We start from the raw sequence: 18,184 nt of genomic DNA on the forward strand, positions 1-18,184 counted from the left end.
CTACATGTAGTAATATTCTCAGGCATATTCAGTATACTTCATCTCGATGGGCTTTATTGGGGCCAAAGCCCAGTCACTATTTGTAGGACTAGGGGTTAAGTTTAGAGGTATGGAGTGAATAAAGTTTGGTTAAGGTTAGGAATATACTGATAATGGTTTGGTCAGGGTAAATGCTTTGATTAGGCATAAATGCAGTTACTAAAATGATTGGAAGTCAATACAAAGTCCTAATATTGGTAAAAATATGAACTTGTGTGTGTGTGTTTGCAGTAGATGTGTGTGCTAATTTGTCACCTGGAAGTGACAAGAAGCTATTAGGTTGGCAAAGGACATAAATCTTAGAGCATTTACTACTGAAGAACAGCAGGGGGCAGGAAGCCTCAGCTCCTGGAAATGGCAGCAATCCCTAGGAGGTGGCCACGAGGCATTCCCCCACATCTATCCTCTAAACATGGAGGTAGGTTGACAGCAAAGCATGGGGGCAATAGGCCTAAGGCCAAAGAGGCACAAGGAGAGAACCTCCACCAATCCTCAGTACTATGTCCCCCCTGTGCAGGTTGAGGTGGGGTTGTTTCACTCTGGCCACCAGGTGCCTGCTCAGGCCCCTGACAGCAGCACCTATCTTACCAAACTTTTTCAAAGAAAAGTTTGGTAAGATAGGTGTAGTGCTTCAGTAGTCTTGTTGCCTTGTCAGAGTAGATTACTAAGATCATTAGAGCACAACGCTTGATTACAGAAACTCTTAAGGAGGCTGTTTTACTCTCTTTTAAAATGTTTGTGTAGCAACCAGTGTGTCCCGAGTACAAACAAAAGATGGTAGCAAAGTGATAGGCACAATGAAAATGACTTCTACAGAACGTGAGAATGCTACAACTAACAGCTGGCCTCTAATGGTACCAAAGGTGGCGTCTGCTTCTTGGTTTCTCCTGTAACTTAAAGTTTTATTTCTGTAGTCTTTATATCCATCTGTCCATCCAAGCTGACACCTTCTAGATTATTGTGAGGGGACCAAAGCGATCCCAGATAGAAGGGATTATTTCTGGATTCTCCTCTGGGTGGGATGTCCTCTGGAGATGGAAGTAGAAAGAGCTCACAGAGTATTAATTACTGACAGCCGACTCTTTTGGACTTAATAACGCAGTTGCTTTGCCGCAAGTACTTCCTGCTGTCTTTCTGCATGAAGTTTGTAGGACAAAGCCCTAACTCATTCATTTATCATTCATTTATCATTCATTATGAGACTAAGTCTGTCTGTCAGTCAAGAATGTAACACCCAACCTCCTTCACTTAAGAGAGAGGCCTCCTCCAATCAAGAAGGTGTAATCCACCTTTATCTGATTGAGAATCATGGCCTCAGACACTCACAGGTTCAGCTGCATACTCACCAGCAGAACTGCAGCTTAAAGTAGCAAAAGTGAGACTTTCACTTTCTTGGTGTTTTCATCTCTCACCCGGAAGTTGTTTCAATACATTTGTTGATCTTTGGAACAGCTGTTGGTTGCGTCGCCTGAAAGCGAAGCGGTATCATTTTTCTGCTGAACGGTACTAAGTGCCAAAGGTCTGTCAAACAAACTCAAAGGCAGAGCTCAGGTTTTAATTAATAATAAAGATGCTGTTACGGGTGGCTAACTTTCAAATGAATCATCTCTGAACAGTGCACAGAGCTTCCTTTGAGGTTAATTGAGACCTTGACAGCACTTTAGTCTGTGCTGTGTCTCATCTTTGTTCTGGTTAGACAGTCTGCTCACGGGCTTTCTTCAGAAACAGATTTGATCTAAGTGAAAAATGTATACCCCAAGTGTGTGTGTGTGCGGGGGGGTGTGCGCGCGTGTTATCACAGGAGGGCTGCCGTGGGAGAAGGAGGATGAGTGAGCTATGGGCACCAGAGGAAAGAGGGAAAACAGATGTACGGTGACGAGCCTGCATTCACGGAATCTGAAGTGGTCTCTGAGACGAAGACAAATGAGACATTATTTAAAATAGTTTGCGCGTGTTGGACGGGAAAAAAAAAATACTTGTGGGATTTTTCTGTGTACTGCTGTGCAAAGGGGGATTGCAGATTACCTCTAGTGCAAAGAAGATAAAGGAAATAACTTCATAGAGATAGGACAGTGTATCTTACAGTGGTGTGAAGCAGGGTTTGATTGATGGCATATTTCTCATTTTCTGCATTTTCCAGAACCATAAACGTTTGACATCATCAAACAAATATTAATATCTTACCATTCTAACCTGAATAAATGCAAAAAGCTATTTTCAAATGCTTGTTTGTGCTTGTTAAGGGGAAAACAACTGCTTGTGTATGAAAAAAAGGAGTTGCCTTCACGTTTGGCTTTGTAATTACTATCAATGAGAATTGCTGTGCAGGAATTGATTGCTTTTCTTTTATTTTTTTACTATTTTTTGAAATACTTTCTACCACATTATGCAATAACATTACCTCCTTATTTAGAAGTGATTATGTGATTAACCATCACAACTTAAACTGAAACTTTGGTGAATAAATGCTGGAGCCTCTGGTCATGTAGCCACCTTCTCAGACTCGTAGTCAGAACCCTCTGTATTATCCTACATGTTGTTCAAGGCAAAACAATTCAAAACAATTTCAAGGATTTAATTACACTTTGTGTTTCTTATTACGTAACATGGTTTTAATTATGTTTTGTTATATTTTAAAGCCCGATTTTATTACATTGTTACGTATTGCGGCATTACTACCAGGGTTCCAGTAGTTTTGAGTTTTTCATTATAGCTTTTATTTCATTGACTTTTTGTCTAATTCAGATGCTGTTAATTAGTTTTTATTGTGTGTTTGCTATTTTGTTTTAGCTATTACTAGTTAAATATTGATTCGTTTTAGTGTAGTTTATATTACTTATAGTAGTAGTTTTAGTTTTTTCACACTTTGGTTCATTTTTAGGTGCAGAATTCAAAAAGATCAAGGCATTGTATTGTGTTTATGTATACACTGATTGGGTATTATTAATATGCCATTTTCAAAAAATCTATTCAATTGTTGATCAACCAACTGACTCTGGTGTTTTCTCCCAACTTTTGCTGTCGCCATTTTGCAGACTAGCGCAAGAAAAAAATCATTTCTCATCAGTTCGAAAGGCGAATAAATGGATTCATAAACATGAAAGTGAAGGTTGTTGCATCTGTGACTTCAATATGTCTTAGTTAGTTTTATAAACCCACAATATAGTTTCAGGTAGTTGGGAATTAATGGGGAAAAATTTTTATTTCAGTAAACGAAAAGGTTCTCATTGCATGGTTAGTTTTAGTTAACTATATGAATTATTACATAACAGCGTTACGGCAACCCTGCTTGGACATAAAGGTGTAGAAGATGGACAGCTGGATCTGAAACAACTGTGCAACAAAAAAAACAGAAAAGAAAGCAAAAAACTAAACAGGAAGTCAAACCCCTTTCCACAGCGCTGCTAAACGCAGTCTGTGCTTTCAACGTCTGACTCCAAAGTCGGACGGCTTCATATGTTTGTGTGAGGCTAGTTTATGTAGTTTATAGAAGAGCTGCAGCGGCGTCGTCACTGGACTGACTGTTGCTTGCTATGAACAGTCCCACCGCCTCCGTCACTCACTGGTCCTCTCCGGCTTTATCGCCTCCTCTCAGCCTTCTGTTCATTAAAAAGACATAAACAAAAGAAAGTTTCTTGTTTGCTTCCCTCCCCCCCCCACTGCATGGGGCTCAATCTCGCTGAGCTCATGGAAGCAATCACAAGCTGTTTGTTGCTTACCGTTAACAGCCTCCTCTGGGTGGGTGTGTGTGTGTGTGTGTATAGCGGTGGTGGGAGCTGATGGGGGGCCAACTTAGTACATAATTGAAAATGCTTGCCGTGGTCCATTTCCTACGCTTTTGTTCTTCCTACATCAGCAACGGAGGCGCCGCCAAGATGCTGCTCTTAGGGGATTTGCTTTTTGTGTGTCATTTTTTTCCCCCTCCCCATGTCATTTCCTCTCTCCTTTGATGCCCCTTTTTTTCTTTTTATGACAATTCACACTTCAGTTCAGATTGCTCTAAATTTTGATTCGTGCCAAAGTGCTCTTTTTTTTAAAGTAGCTTTTTCTGTCTGGATGCCATTTGTCCCTCACTTCCTGCCTTCATCCCAGAGATGTTTAGTTTTTTTGTGAGCGTATCCACCCATATTATGCGCTCGTATTTGAGCTGTGTCAGACTTAAATGTTTCCAAAGTACAGCAGTTAGCGTGTCACTTAACACTTACGCCTTCTGAGAGGCACTTATATTCTAGACGAAATTGCGCAGCATTTTCTATCTCTGCTTTAAACCTCCATGTGTGAAAAAGTTACGCCATATTCTCACTCCGGGGTTTACAGGATGGCTGTTTTTCCTTCCCCGCCCCACTTGCCCTTTGACCTGTGATTGCTTGAGTGGTAAACATATTCGCTCATGAGATTTGGCTTGCAGTGTGAAAACCGACCACCTCCTTAAATTGGCCCAGCCTGTTTTCCCCAAGGCAATGCACCCAGGACTCTTAAAGTCATTTTGTTGTAATAGAGCCTGAGAATAAACTAGATTTGGCGGTGCACCAATCCCAGTCTTCCTGGGTGTTTTATTTTTTGGGGGGTTGTCCTGTTTCCCTCCTATTTCAGCCCCAAACTTTATTACCTGAGGCTGGATTGTCCATGTGTCCTCCTCCAGGGAGTCCAAAAATGTGGAACTTCACAGAGACGCAGCAACTCCAATGCATCTTTAAGTTATTGCTCACACAATTGTTGACTGCAGAGGGAGTTGAGGCTTTTTGCTGGCGCTGGCAGCATCCGTCCTTTCCCCAAAGAGCTTTTCTGTTCTATATTTTGTTTTCAGTGCCCAGAGATGATTCTAAATTACACTTCCTAGCCAGCTTTACCTGGCAGAATTTTGTCTGTTTTGGCTTTATTTTCAAACTATGATAAAAGTTGGTTCATAGAAGTTTGAACATCATAATATACCATAGCACAAACCTTTTTGAGCTTTGTTCAAAGTGTTTTACAGAAAGGTGTAGAGGTTGAAACCACAGACATAAAATAACTAGGAAAGATAAGGAAGAAAATCCCTGCCAATTTAAATTAGAAAAGAAAATGTTGGTAAAATACTTTCAACTGTTATATTCACAGCTAAAAAGACTACAGTGCCATTCTCTCTGTCAGATTTAAGTTGTTTTTTGATATTGAAGTTACTTGATGTTGCTAAGCTGGCATTATTAACCTCCAATTTAAGGAAATATAAAAAGTATTCCAAACATTTCTCAGCATGTTGAGTTGTACGTAATAGACCAATAACATTATATATTGTGATAAAAACATGCTCAAAATCCATACATAACACATCTGATAGAATATTCACTGAACTCCCATCCAGAACTGCACAGCATTCTGGGGGATGTAGGCGGAGAAAACGATTTGAGCCGCTCAACTGCTCATTGCGGCATCAACTCACTCACTATTTGGTTACCTAGCAACAACTTGTTGAGTAGCTTGTGCAGCAGCTGTTGCAGGTTTTCATCATAGCTGCTTAAAAATAAATAGAAAACAGCAGTGCGAAGTGAAAACTGTAGATAAAAGAGGAAAGGTCGCGCCACCAGTTTGGCCGAGTTTCAGATATTTAAAACCTATCCATAATTATAAATATTGTCTGATTTTAAACACTTATATCATAATACATTTTTCCGCCATATCGTCCAACCCCCAGGTTGAGTATCTGACAGGTGAAAGAATAATGACAACAGCAAATAAATGGAAGCAATCAAAGAAAGTGTTGTAGAATTAGACGAGCGGCGCTTTCTCCTCGCGCCAGTTGAGCTCACCGTTTCTACTTTTGTCGAGCGAGATTGAGTTTTCACCGTTGCGAACGCTCTCGAAGGCCCCGCTGTCTGCGCAGCGATAGCTGCAGGTGTGTGTTCTGTTTTTGACAGATGCATACACAAAGTTCTCCCTGGCTGCTGTTAGTCTGATGCCTGACATGTGTCCACTGTGCAAGCTGCCTGTTTTGACTGTTAGTGTGTGAATGAAGCCTAATGCAGTGGAAGGGGGCCATGTGCCGTATACAGGCTGGCAGGCTTCAGCAGAGATGTCAGCACCTGTTTTTATCCACCATGATGGACTAGCACAAAGTTGTGGATTATTGTAAAATTGAAGAAAAATGATATATGGTTTCCTTTCGTTTCTTTCAAAGGAGAAACAACGTGGTGAGCATGTGTTTGTAGCTTCAGCGTCCCTTCTGAAGAGAATACCCAACGCCACATGACGGTGTGTTCTTGGGGTCGTGACGCGTTAGTAATTCTCCCCACATGCAGTTTTACATGCAGGTCAAAAGATCATTTTTGCCGTTTTCTCTTGGTGACTTACAGCAAACTGTATATTTCTATCAACAATGCCTTACTAGTTGCTGCTCTTCTATAGGGGCCAATTCTGTGGAGTGCATGACTAATAGTTAAAAATGCTCTTCTTGCCTGGCCTGTCAGTTTTTGGCGCAGGGCCATTTGCAGCTTTGCAGTTGTGCCATATTCCTTCAGATTTCAAATGTTGGAACAAACGGCGCCCCACTTCACTTCAACACATCTTTTCTTCTCCTGACCACTGTTATGCGTTCCCAGTCTCTATGTTTCGGTTTTCTGTATTTATGAGATTAAATTGCTCACACTCATGGGTTTATTTATTAATTAGTCAACTACTGAAATGCTGTTGGTGGCTTTGGATTTGATTTAAGCGCACGAGAATGTAAATGGAAAGGGTACATAAAATGTTTATTTATGCACATGTGAAATTCTGAAAAGTGCACACCGCACTATATACAATGCCTGGCCAGGAAAAAGTTCTGTTGTCTCTAGCTTTGATTACAGCACACACACCATAAGTTTCTGCAACATTACAAGATTGGTTTCTGTCTGTCGTTTTGTACATTTTTCACCAATATCTAGTATTGATGATGAACGGAGAATCTGACCACAGCACAAAGCCTTCTCCAGACATTCAGGAGAGTCTCAGTGGGGCGAAGGTCCAGACTCTTTTTAGGTCAGTCAAAGTGTGAAAATGATGTCTCATGTTCACTGATGAATCCTGGTGTTGTCATCTTGGAATGTGAACGTCTCATTAGGGAAGAAACAATCCACTGATGGAATGATCTGGACATTCGGTATGTTTAAGTTGTCGGTGAACCTCAATGTTGCTGGACATAGAGGTCAGTACTTGTCTACTGCCAAGTCCAGTAGACGCTAGGCATCATGGGTACATCAGTTCAACTGCCTCTCTTCTAACTATGATGTGCCCATCACTGGAAAAAAGGTCAATCTGAACTCACTAGATCACTTTGCTCAACAGTCCAATCTTCTTCTCTTGTTTGCTTCACTGATTAGTGGTTTTCTTATGGCTACACAGCTGTTCAGTCACAGCCCCTTGAATTCCCTTCGCATTATGGGTTAAGAAATCCTCTTTCTTTCACTAATAAAGCCTTGAAGTTCTACTGGTGTTCTTTTTTCTGCTATGATTTCACTAAACATTAAAGTTTTTCCCCGATCACAATCAGTCAGGACTTTCTCCCGGTCACATTTCCTCCTCATTGAAGACGATGGTGCCGCACTTTTTCTTAACGTGTCGGGGTGTTCTTCACCAGATTTCAGTAGTTCCTCCAATCTCCTAAGTTGTTCTCTTCTTAGACTTTCCACCATCTTTTCCATGACTGTGGCATGCGTCTTCTGACATGGTTGTTAAGAAATGAGAAGGTACTCATTGCATCAGTTGGGGTTAAATTACTTGGTGCCATCTTTCAAGCTTGTGCGGGTGGCAAATTCTTTTTTGGGGGGCTAGGTAGTTTATGGTCCGTCACAAAACATCCAATAATTTTAAGGAGTGTGAATACTTTCACACGAAGAGGTTTGTTCATCTTCTCCCTTTTTGATTTATGAGTTTTTCCTCTCTTTCTGTGTGTGTGTTCTCTCTGAAGGCAAGGAAGAGTCCGTCGCCACCTTCAAGGGCAACGAGTTCTTCTGCTACGACCTGTCCCTGACCCCCATCCAGAGCAGCACCGACGAAATAACGCTCTCCTTCCGAACGCTGCAACGCAACGGCCTCATGCTGCACACCGGGAAGTCGGCAGACTACGTGAACTTGTCCCTGAAGAGCGGCGCCGTCTGGCTGGTCATCAACCTGGGCTCCGGGGCCTTCGAGGCCCTGGTCGAGCCAGTCAACGGCAAGTTCAACGACAACGCCTGGCATGACGTGCGCGTCACACGCAACCTGCGCCAGGTAAGCGGCTCACGGTGGTGCTGTCAAGCTGGTTCCTCTGTCTGCCACTTCCTCCTCGTTTCTGTAGGGTTGCGTTTGGAGAAAACCAGAAGATCCCGCTTTACTATGCTCATGTCCCATATGTTTGTTTTCCCTCAATGTAATGTCTAAAGTTTCTCTTTTTTTCTAGGTGAAAGTTGAACTTTTTTCCCTTTGCCTTTGACGCAATGACCAAAGATCCACCTCACCATCATTCAAAAGGGAAATAGTTACAAGTACATCACTTGAGCTGCAGCTGAATCGATACTCGCAACAAGCAATAAATCAATTCAATCAATCAATTCAATGAATTAAAACAAGCTCAATAATTTTCTTTCTGATTTATCGTTTTTCTCTTTCTGACAAAAACTGGCTGGCAAAACTGTTTTGGTCTTAACTAGCCCATTTCTTTGAGGATAATTTTTTTTTACAGACACTTCAAAATTGATTTTATTTGTTGTTTCGTTTACTTATTTGGGTTATTTAAAATGTCTTCCAGTTCCAGTGTTAAATGTTCATCAGAAATTAAATTTATTGATCTTTGAGAACGTATTGTTGAATTATTATTATGCTGTTGCCATTACATTGAGGTAATCGGTCTCAAAACAACAATATTATCGTTTATCACAATAACTTTGAGTCCAGTAAATTTTGTTACGGCGACAGGCCTAATTGATACAAAATCAAAGATGAATTTATTAATTTTAGGATTGTAAAAAGAAATGGTAAACATAAGTGTTCTGCCCTTTATTTATGCACATATGCTCAGACATGCACGCTTGAAGTCCAGCCTAGTTTATCGGCGAAGCCAATGTTTCACCTCAAACTTCGTCACACCCCAGTGTCTTTGGCAAAATGTTCTGTAATCTGTGTGAAACGTCGTGTATTTATCCGTGGCAGCTCGTTTGCAAATGCACAACAAAACCTAAAGTGCTTTCTCCGAGTGCCGGCCGGACCCTGTCCATACGCAGCCAGTCATCAATTGGCAGCTGCAGATACCAGCGGCGAGGTACGATCAATTTCACTTCCACGTGCCATGCTTACTTCTGCACATTTTTCCTCTTAAGTGTAATTGGAATGAATGGCTTGTCGGTACTAATAATTGGGAATTCTGAGCGGCCTGGAATGCAAAACAAAGCAAAACAAAACAAAAAAGCTCTAATGTGAATGAGTTCCCACAAAGCAGGTGGATCAGCTCGTTTTGGGCCTCTGGGGGGTGAAGAAACATAATCAGGAAGTTACTTTCAGCAACTCAAGAAATCCTCCAACACTGCCAAGGTAATGAAAAAAGAAAGAAACCAAGAGCATCTGTTAAATTAAAAGGCTAATTCTTGTATGTTTCTTTCTCGTTTTCAAACTCTTGCACAACAATATAGACAGGAAATACAGTACAGACCAAAAGTTTGGACACAAATTTCTAATTCAATGGGTTTTCTTTATTTTCATGATTATTTATAAGGCAAGAAATCCCACTTATTAACCTGACAGGGCACACCTATGAAGTGAAAACCATTTCAGGTGACTACCTCTTGAAGCTCATCAAGAAAATGCAGAGTGTGTGCAAAGCAGTAATCACAGCAAAAGGTTGCTACTTTGAAGAAACTAGAATATAAGGGGTATTTTCAGTTGTTTTACACTTTTTTGTTTAGTGCATATTTCCACATGTGTTATTCATAGTTTTGATGAATCTACAATGTCAATAGTCATGAAAATAAAGGAAACTCATTGAATTAAAAGGTGTGTCCAAACTTTTGGTCTGTACTGTACATCTTCAGATACATCTTTTTGCCTTTCATGCCAGGAAATAAAGTGAATTATGGTATAACTGAGGAGCCCACACACTCACCCCATCTCTAAACCAGCATCCAAGAAGCACACGCGCACACACAACACACACACAGCTGGGGTCAAATGTGGAGCTGTGTGTGATCAGCAGAGTGAGACTGGCTTAATGAGTTTGGGAAGCCAACACGATTTTAAGAATTTACAGCATGAGACAATCCACCTACCACCAACCGCACCGTAATGATCATTAGGCAAATGGGACACACAAGTACATACACTTGAAACAACACACTTTTTATCTGGGTGCCTTTCTCACTGCCTGACGGTCGGGCTCTGGACCTTAAACTCGGTTGTGCTTTTGTTGGCGATGCTAATGAGGAAAAAAACGTAACACAGTGGAGACTTTACCAAAGCCTTTACCTTTATTATACTTTTTTTGTTAAGTTTTGACGCTAAAGACAGAGCTCGACTGCTTGAATCGCTGGAAAAAACCAAACCAACAATCTGACACAACTCACGTCCCTCTGCAGACATCAGATCAGGATGCTTAGTCCATGGGTTGACTCAGAGTTAACCAGCCATATCATGTTGTTCAGGTGAACTCTGTTAAATCACACCGCAGCCAAAGTCTCCAGTGGATCGTTGTAATTGATTTAACAGGCAGTCCTGGAGTTTATAGAGCTCTGTAGATTTACACCGTCGGCACAGAGGGACACAGGAAGTTGGGTATCAATGGCGCCGACCGCCTCTGACCTCATGTTTACTGCAAGGCGGATCAATGAGAGCTTGCGAGTTATTAAACCTTGCAGAAGCTTTACTGCACACCGGCGTTACGGAAGCAGCCTCGTTACAGGAACAAGTGAGAAAAAAAAAAATGATGTCAGAAACAAAACAGCAAGACAGGTGATGATTAAAATGAAGAGCAGAAAAATGAAAACTCACAGGTTGTTTTAGGACTCAGTGAAAAACACAACTGGAACGAATAAAGCTAAATTACATCGTCACCGTTGTAAAATGATGGCGCAAGTCAGTTTTTGCCGAAAGTGTTTTTGTTAAAAAATAAAGAAAGAAATAAAAATCACCACCTCTTTTTTGGCAGAAGATGATTTAGGCAAAAAAAATTACTTAGGCCATTTTTTAATAGAAAAGATATTGACATGCGTCTTTAAATTTAAAATGACCGGAGACACTTTAAACAGTGGACTCCTTTTTGTGCTTCAATATTCATGGACTTATCTGTGGAACGTGCCTTTACCATATTTGCGTAAAGTCCACCTCCTGTATTTGTGAAATTGTCCATAGACCATATCTAAAAATATACAGCTAGCTAGGTTAGCTAAAATGCTACTGGCTGGTGTATAGAATTCAGCCAATCCAGGAGCGCCCTTATCTCCTTTGGCACTGATTGGCTGTATCGTCAACACCTGAGAAATACTATCATGTGTAGTAGAACCAAGATGGTTTCCACTGTGCAAATTAGTACAAATTACTATTGAAATAAGTAGTTATAAAGTATTTTAGAGGGGATCTCTAGTATTTGTGGATTTCAGCTATTCACCAACAGCTGTGGAGATAATTCAGACATCTACATTTTATCCAGTTTCTGCGTTTTTGTTTGGGCTTCTTTTTTTATATGTATATATTTATATATATATACTGTATATATATAACTCCACAGGCTGCTTTATGGTTTGTGTTCCCATATTGACTCCTTCCGAAGAAAAAGGCTCCAGGCAAATGAAACATTTCTGTGACATCATCCACTCCTTGCATCCCAGACTAGCACAACAGACTAACTTGTGCCGACTGAATCCTGCCGCATGCCTTCTGAAGCTGCAGTTTGCAGGAAGAGTGTTGGATGTCACCTGAGGTTTTAGTGGACTCTAGCGTCTTGCAACATCATCAATAGCTATCTTGGTATCAGCAACCTCCCCCCCCCAAAAATTAAACAAAACAAAAACGAAGCAGAGCCTCGGAGTGTCCCTCCTTTGTTTTCTGGTGGGTGTGTGTATTCACTCTGGTTCTCTATATAACCTATGCATTTGTCAGCTTTGTGCGGGATAAAATGAAGCAGACAGAATTAGGTGAGGTGGTAGGGACTCTGCCAGCACAGAAGAAAGAAAAAGGGGGGCTTGTGGGAGTTACTTTGGCTTACTTTGTAGCAGGATTACAAGCTCAGAGCTCCCCTTGGTGGACACTTGCAACACTGCAAGTGTGTTTTTTCAGTGATTTCTCTCAGGGTTAGGCTTGTCCTTGTGGTATACTCTGACTGGCAGGCCAGCACACATCTCTTGACCTTTTTTATCAGCACAAGTCCCTGTCCACGGCACATGCAGAGTCCCACCCATCCTGTACAATTCACAGGGCACATCAGTTAGCATAAACAGCAAGCCACGGCTTCCTTGTCTCCCCTCTTCTTCTTGCCTCTCTGACATGATTTGCCATCACGGGCGTCTTGTAGACGTCAGTGCCGGGGCCGTGCTCTCCTGAGGGAATCTCCTGTCTAAACACAGCTGCAGAAAGGAGAAAGCCAGAAGCACAGAAGCTAATGTCCATGTCAGGTGCGAGTCTGAAACACAGCTGTATCACAGTCTTTTCACCAAACTATGTGAAATGATAGCATTGCTTTTGTTTAAAACAGAAAAGCAACAAAAGCGAACCCTAGTAGATTCACTAGGAAAGGCAGTACATCCATAAGTCATTTTCAAGCTAACTAATTGTTTAGAGCAATGCTGCTTTGTTCTTTATAGAGTAGCACAAGAATAACAAGCTGGTGTTAGCTGGTCTGTCGATCAAACTAGCACTTTGGGTTGCTAGCTAGCAGTGTACCCCTAGCTTACCAGCTGTAGTTTTCAAACATTGTTACTTTAACATGAGTGACAGCTGAGGCTCCTTCGGTTTCCAACTTCCTTGTTTACTTACCATCAGAAATATTGTATTTTTAAACATCATATTTCTTTGTTTTGAGCACAAAAACAAAGACTTTTAGCTGGCTGACTAGCAGTGCACAACAAAACGTATGGGAGACATAGAGCTCAGCTACTTTATGCTAATTACAGCTGGAGAGCACAAAATTACTTTAAACCAAAGTAATTATGTGATAGAAAGTTTTAGCAGTTTTGAAACTGTCAAAACAAAAAACGTCATTTCAGCAACTACAGTCCTCTGAACGGCATCCGTGCAGACCAAATTCTACGCACCATAAGTGCGTCTCACCGTAATAATTACAATAGGTTGAATAAGACAGAGAAACAGAAAGAATTGTGTAACCTCCCGCCCCTCAGTCACGTGGCGACCTCCTACCCCATTAAACCTCTGAAATTTTGTAATTACCGTATTTTCCACACTATAAGGCGCACCTAAAAACCTTCAATTTTCTCAAAAGCCGAGGGTGCGCCTTATAATCGGGTGCGCCTTATATATGGACTAATATTGAGCCACAATAGGTTCCGCAACTACGGTAAGCAGCCACCAACTTCATTTTCCCCCGTAGAAGAAGAATAGCGCGGTGCACACTGGGTTTTGTGTAAAGACCCCAAAATGGCTCCTATTAAGAGACACGCTTACGACGCAGAGTTTAAGCTCAAGGCGATCAGTCACGCAGTAGAACACGGGAATAGAGCAGCAGCAAGAGAATTTAACATGAACGAATCAATGGTGCTGAAGTGGATATATATTGTGATTGCACTAACGTTTGATTTACCGTAACAGTATCAGACTGTTTTTTACGTGTTTATTGAATCAAGGAAATGTTCCCCTCCACTATATGTTATACCTTGCTGTTGTTAAAAGATAAACTGTGTCACGAAAATACCACGTCACTGACTTTACCTCGGGGAAAATAATCAAACAGCTGTTTATTCATTTTGGGAATGAACAGAGTTTTCAGAACGCTGGTTTGTAATCTATTAATAAAGTTTGACTGACCTATCTGACTGTTTTGTTGACATTCCCTTTAGCGCAGTTCCATCTAATGGATGCATAACGTAACCCCAGCCTCTACTGTAGCGTCTATTCTATGTGCCTTATAATGCGGTGAGCCTTATATATGAAAAAAGTTTTAAAATAGGCCATTTATTGAAGGTGCGCCTTATAGTGCGGAAAATACGGTAGTAACATTTTCAGTGTGTGGGGGGAAAAAATGGCAGACAAGCAAGAGTCTTCTTGGCAGAGGTTTGCAGACATAGATGTTTTATAACGACAACAATACTACCATGTTGTGTTATAGTTGTGTTTTTCACTTCTGAACATGCTGGTTAGAGTTGTGCACTTGCCGTGGGCGCCCTATACTGACACCTAGAGTCTAACAAAATATGGCGTACAGTGGGGATGAACAGCATCGAGTATAAATGCTGCAAAAGTCGTCAGTCGTCACGTCTATTTTCTATGTGTAATTTTCATGCGTCAAGCATGAACCAAGCTCATCTTTTCAACTTTCAGTGCAATGGCACAAATGGCTCAAATAGTAAATATTCGAAAAAGCAACTAGTTTCTTAATTAAATTAATAATAAATAACAAATAAGTACTGCAAGATTTTAAGCTCTGTCTCTACAAGCTTGTGATTTGCGCCGTCAAGGTTGCTAGGTGACAGGACGTACACGGGGGTAATGTTGGGAATTTCATAGCTGCTCACTTCCTGTCTTCACGGTCGATGAAGAGTAGGCCACATCATTCGAAGGATGCAACCCCTCAGTTTGGACACACCCATCCTAATTTATGTGTAACATTCAGATTCAATCTTTTGAATCTTTTCAAGTTGTCATATTTGCTGCAAAAGTAAATATGACTACTTTTGTATGTGCAAAACATCTGGACGAGCTCGTTGGGGAACAATGAGAATTCACACTTGAGTTATTAGGATCTAAAATTTGTTATTAGATATATTAGATATATAACACTTATTAGATATAAGTGTTTTCCGGCAAGGATCCTTTAGGAAACCCAATTTCTTTCCACATTTTGATGTCCATATTCTGAATATTTATTCATTCTGCCATACGTATTTATGTCAAGAGCTTCGCCCTTTAATGTATGACGTCATTTAGTTATCTTCTGCTGACAGTTAGTAGATATCCACCCTATATTTTAAAAAAAAAAGTTACTGTCTACATTTATTACAGAAATTCGGCTGTTGATCTCAAATCTCTCTGGAATTTTCCTTTGCTCAGCTTCGAGGCTGAAAATATGTTCCACAGAAGAAGAAAAAAAGATGTCTGATATCTTTTTGTTCATCTACGCCAGCAGCAGATGAACAAAATATTTTGATCAAAGGCATAAAAATTCATGACACATTTCCAACATCTGTACATTGCTGTTCTTTTCTGAAGTGGTTGAGATTCACCATTAAAGGACTTTGGCATTTTTTCTTTGTAATTTTGCAAATAAAATCTCACTGGATAAAAAGTAGTAATAACAGAATGGATCTTTGTTTTTTGTGTGTTTTTTTTTGTGCTGCAGGTTTAAAAAAGCGAAGCAGGCGAGTGAAAGATGCTGTGCAATCATGTGCCTGCTTTGATTATTGCATTACGTTAGCATCATTAGCTTAATCACATTCTAAGATTTGTTGGGATTATTACAATGTGCGATATTGCTCTTTCATTTCCTTCAATTCAGTCTGCCAGAAAGATAAAAAAAAACACTCTAAATGCTTCCCTCTCCTTTTCTTTTTCTTGCCAACTCTGTAACTTGATGATTACTGGCTTGATCCTAGCAGAGCGTTTTTTGTTGTCGGTGGGCTTTGGAGCCCCACAAGACACCGCTTTGCAGTCAGAGCTAACCCAAATCTTATACCAGCATGAAGAATGAAATGTGCACTTCTGTTCTGTTTTTTTATTTATTTATTTTTTTAACTTCTGTTTGGAGGAGGAGGAGGGAGCAGTGTGCACAACAGAGAGCGAGAAATGAAGCGCAGCGCTGCTATGAGACTTAGAGTATCAGAGCAGTGGGAGGATCAGGGCAGAACAGGAAAAGAGACGGCGGTTTGATTTTGTGCTACACAGAACAGAGGCGAGCTTTCTCTGAAATCCCCAATGTGACTTTACAACCTGAAGACTCAACTACCATTGTGTCACAGATCTGGGTCAGTAGCTTATTCACTAACTGCAGAGAGGGATGGATCCTTGATCTCGACGTCTTCCGCTCCTTTCCGGATTACCATTACCCCGTTTTTCTGTCTTTTGTTCTCTCACCAGCTGACCGCTTTGTAGTCGGCCGTGTCCTTTCTAGTTTCCACTCAGACCTCGTTTTGTCCCCTCAGTCGCACGATTGACTGGATCAATCGAATGTTTTCATATGTTTTAAACAACGAAAACTTTACACTGCCTCACAGGTTTTATTACGTTCTTCGAAGACGGACGTACGTATACGTACGCTGAGGTTGCCACTCCTTTGTCTTGGCTTAACAAGACTGATGTAGAGTTTAGATGGGCTCATTCACAATGTCTGAGTTCAACGGAGGTGCATATGCGGAGATATTTTAAGGCAACACTTTAACCAGGTTGCTGTCTTGCATAACATAATGGAAAAGTCCCCAAAAAAGGCAAAATATGCGATAGAACGCTGCATATCATCACAAATTTGGGTAAAATTTCAAGATGCCTGAACATGCACTGTGAGTCAGGCAATGTTCATGACATTCAAAAAGGAGATGTGTTCCAGAAGGAACTGTATTTTGGTGGAAAATGCCCCTGAGCCGTCTCTAGTCGAGCTTATTTTTTCATGAATATGGCAGTTCCGAATGTTTTACACCATAAAAACAACAGCCAAATATGAAACAAGCAATCATCTAGCAAATATAGATAAAATATATTAATCAATAATCCATTTACTGGGAATCAGAATCAACTCTAAACAGATGGGGTTTTAGCCTCAGTGTTTTGGCAAACACTGAGGCTAAAAGTGTTTGCCAAAACACTTTTAGCCTGACGCTGATGCGTCTGCGCTGATGCGCCATCAACCAACCTGCGCTGATGCGCAGGTTGGTTGATGTTTGGTTTGCATCAACCAAACATCAATCATGTTTGGTTGATGCGCAGACAACCAAACATGCTTCTCCATGTTTGGTTGTGGGGATGCAGAGCAGAACCAGAAGACCTGAGAGGTCTGAAAGGTTGACAACATCAACAAATTTGTAATGAATAGTGGTGCTAAAGCCGTTCAGTGATTTATAAACTAACAACAGTATTTTAAAAGAGTATTCTCTGAGCTACAGAGAGTCAGTGGAAGGACTTTAGAACTGGCGCGATGTGCTCCATCTTCCTGGTTGTAGTGAGAAACCAAAAGGCTTTTAGAAACAGCTGTGAGATTGTTCTGATTACAACTCAATGGAACAAAAGGAGCATTTTCGATAAGAGACAAAATATCTTTGGGAAACCAGAAGAAGTCCAGTTGTCTTGTACGTAAGCGCTTAAATCTCCCACGTTCTCGGCCATGCTTCCCTCCACTGAGGCCCACGTGTACATGAAGGGGACTCGGTGCAAACTCAAAGTCAACATCCACCGGAGACGTTGGTGCCAACGTCAATTTTTACAACCACATGCTCTGTGCCGCGTGGCAAACTGCCCAGCGGGAGCAATAGTTTGGTATGCGACACCAAGCTGATAAGGCTGGGCGTTTAGTGACATCTTGTGGTCGAAATTCAGGCAAATTTTGAAGAAAATCTGGCGGAAGAGATTGGAATAAATAGAATTTGTTTTTGAGGGAATTTTAACCCGGGAGAATGAAGATACCTTAGGCAGAAAAAAAAGCACCTTAACAGGGAGGCAATAGCATAGAAATTGAAAAATGACCACAGATTATTTTATGCTTAAAAAGGAATGTGAAAGATTTATGGATACTTTAAAAAGTGAAAAAAAAAGCAAATAGTAAATTATCCAGAAAATGTTTAAGATGGGAATAAAATTGAAACAAATTCTTCCCAATTGTACTGCAACATGACTTCTCCTCTTAGAGCTCATCATTTAACTTAACTCTTAACTCTGTTAAGTGACTTTGTGTAAGAGGGAAACACGGCAACACTGTGACGTCCGAACCCGGCAGCATCGTACTACAAGACGGAGCAGAAAATCCTTCAGTGACTTTGTCTGGGAAAGACACACTCATTGTCTTTGTGTATCATCT

The 18,184-nt window shown here is 40.9% G+C and overlaps 1 protein-coding gene across 7 annotated transcripts in view; it reads left to right on the forward strand.

The window, feature by feature from the left end:
- The window catches only part of nrxn2b (neurexin 2b), an 813,260-nt gene that overhangs the window by 311,987 nt on the left and 483,089 nt on the right, over positions 1–18,184 (forward strand). For all 7 annotated transcript variants that reach the window (XM_032584259.1, XM_032584258.1, XM_032584254.1 and 4 more), the window contains one exon: positions 7,961–8,262. In XM_032584259.1, the coding sequence (XP_032440150.1) occupies positions 7,961–8,262 (302 nt within the window). The remainder of the gene's footprint in view (positions 1–7,960; positions 8,263–18,184) is intronic.

The sequence above is a fragment of the Xiphophorus hellerii genome, chromosome 14 (genome assembly GCF_003331165.1).
Source record: "Xiphophorus hellerii strain 12219 chromosome 14, Xiphophorus_hellerii-4.1, whole genome shotgun sequence".
NCBI lineage: Eukaryota > Metazoa > Chordata > Actinopteri > Cyprinodontiformes > Poeciliidae > Xiphophorus > Xiphophorus hellerii.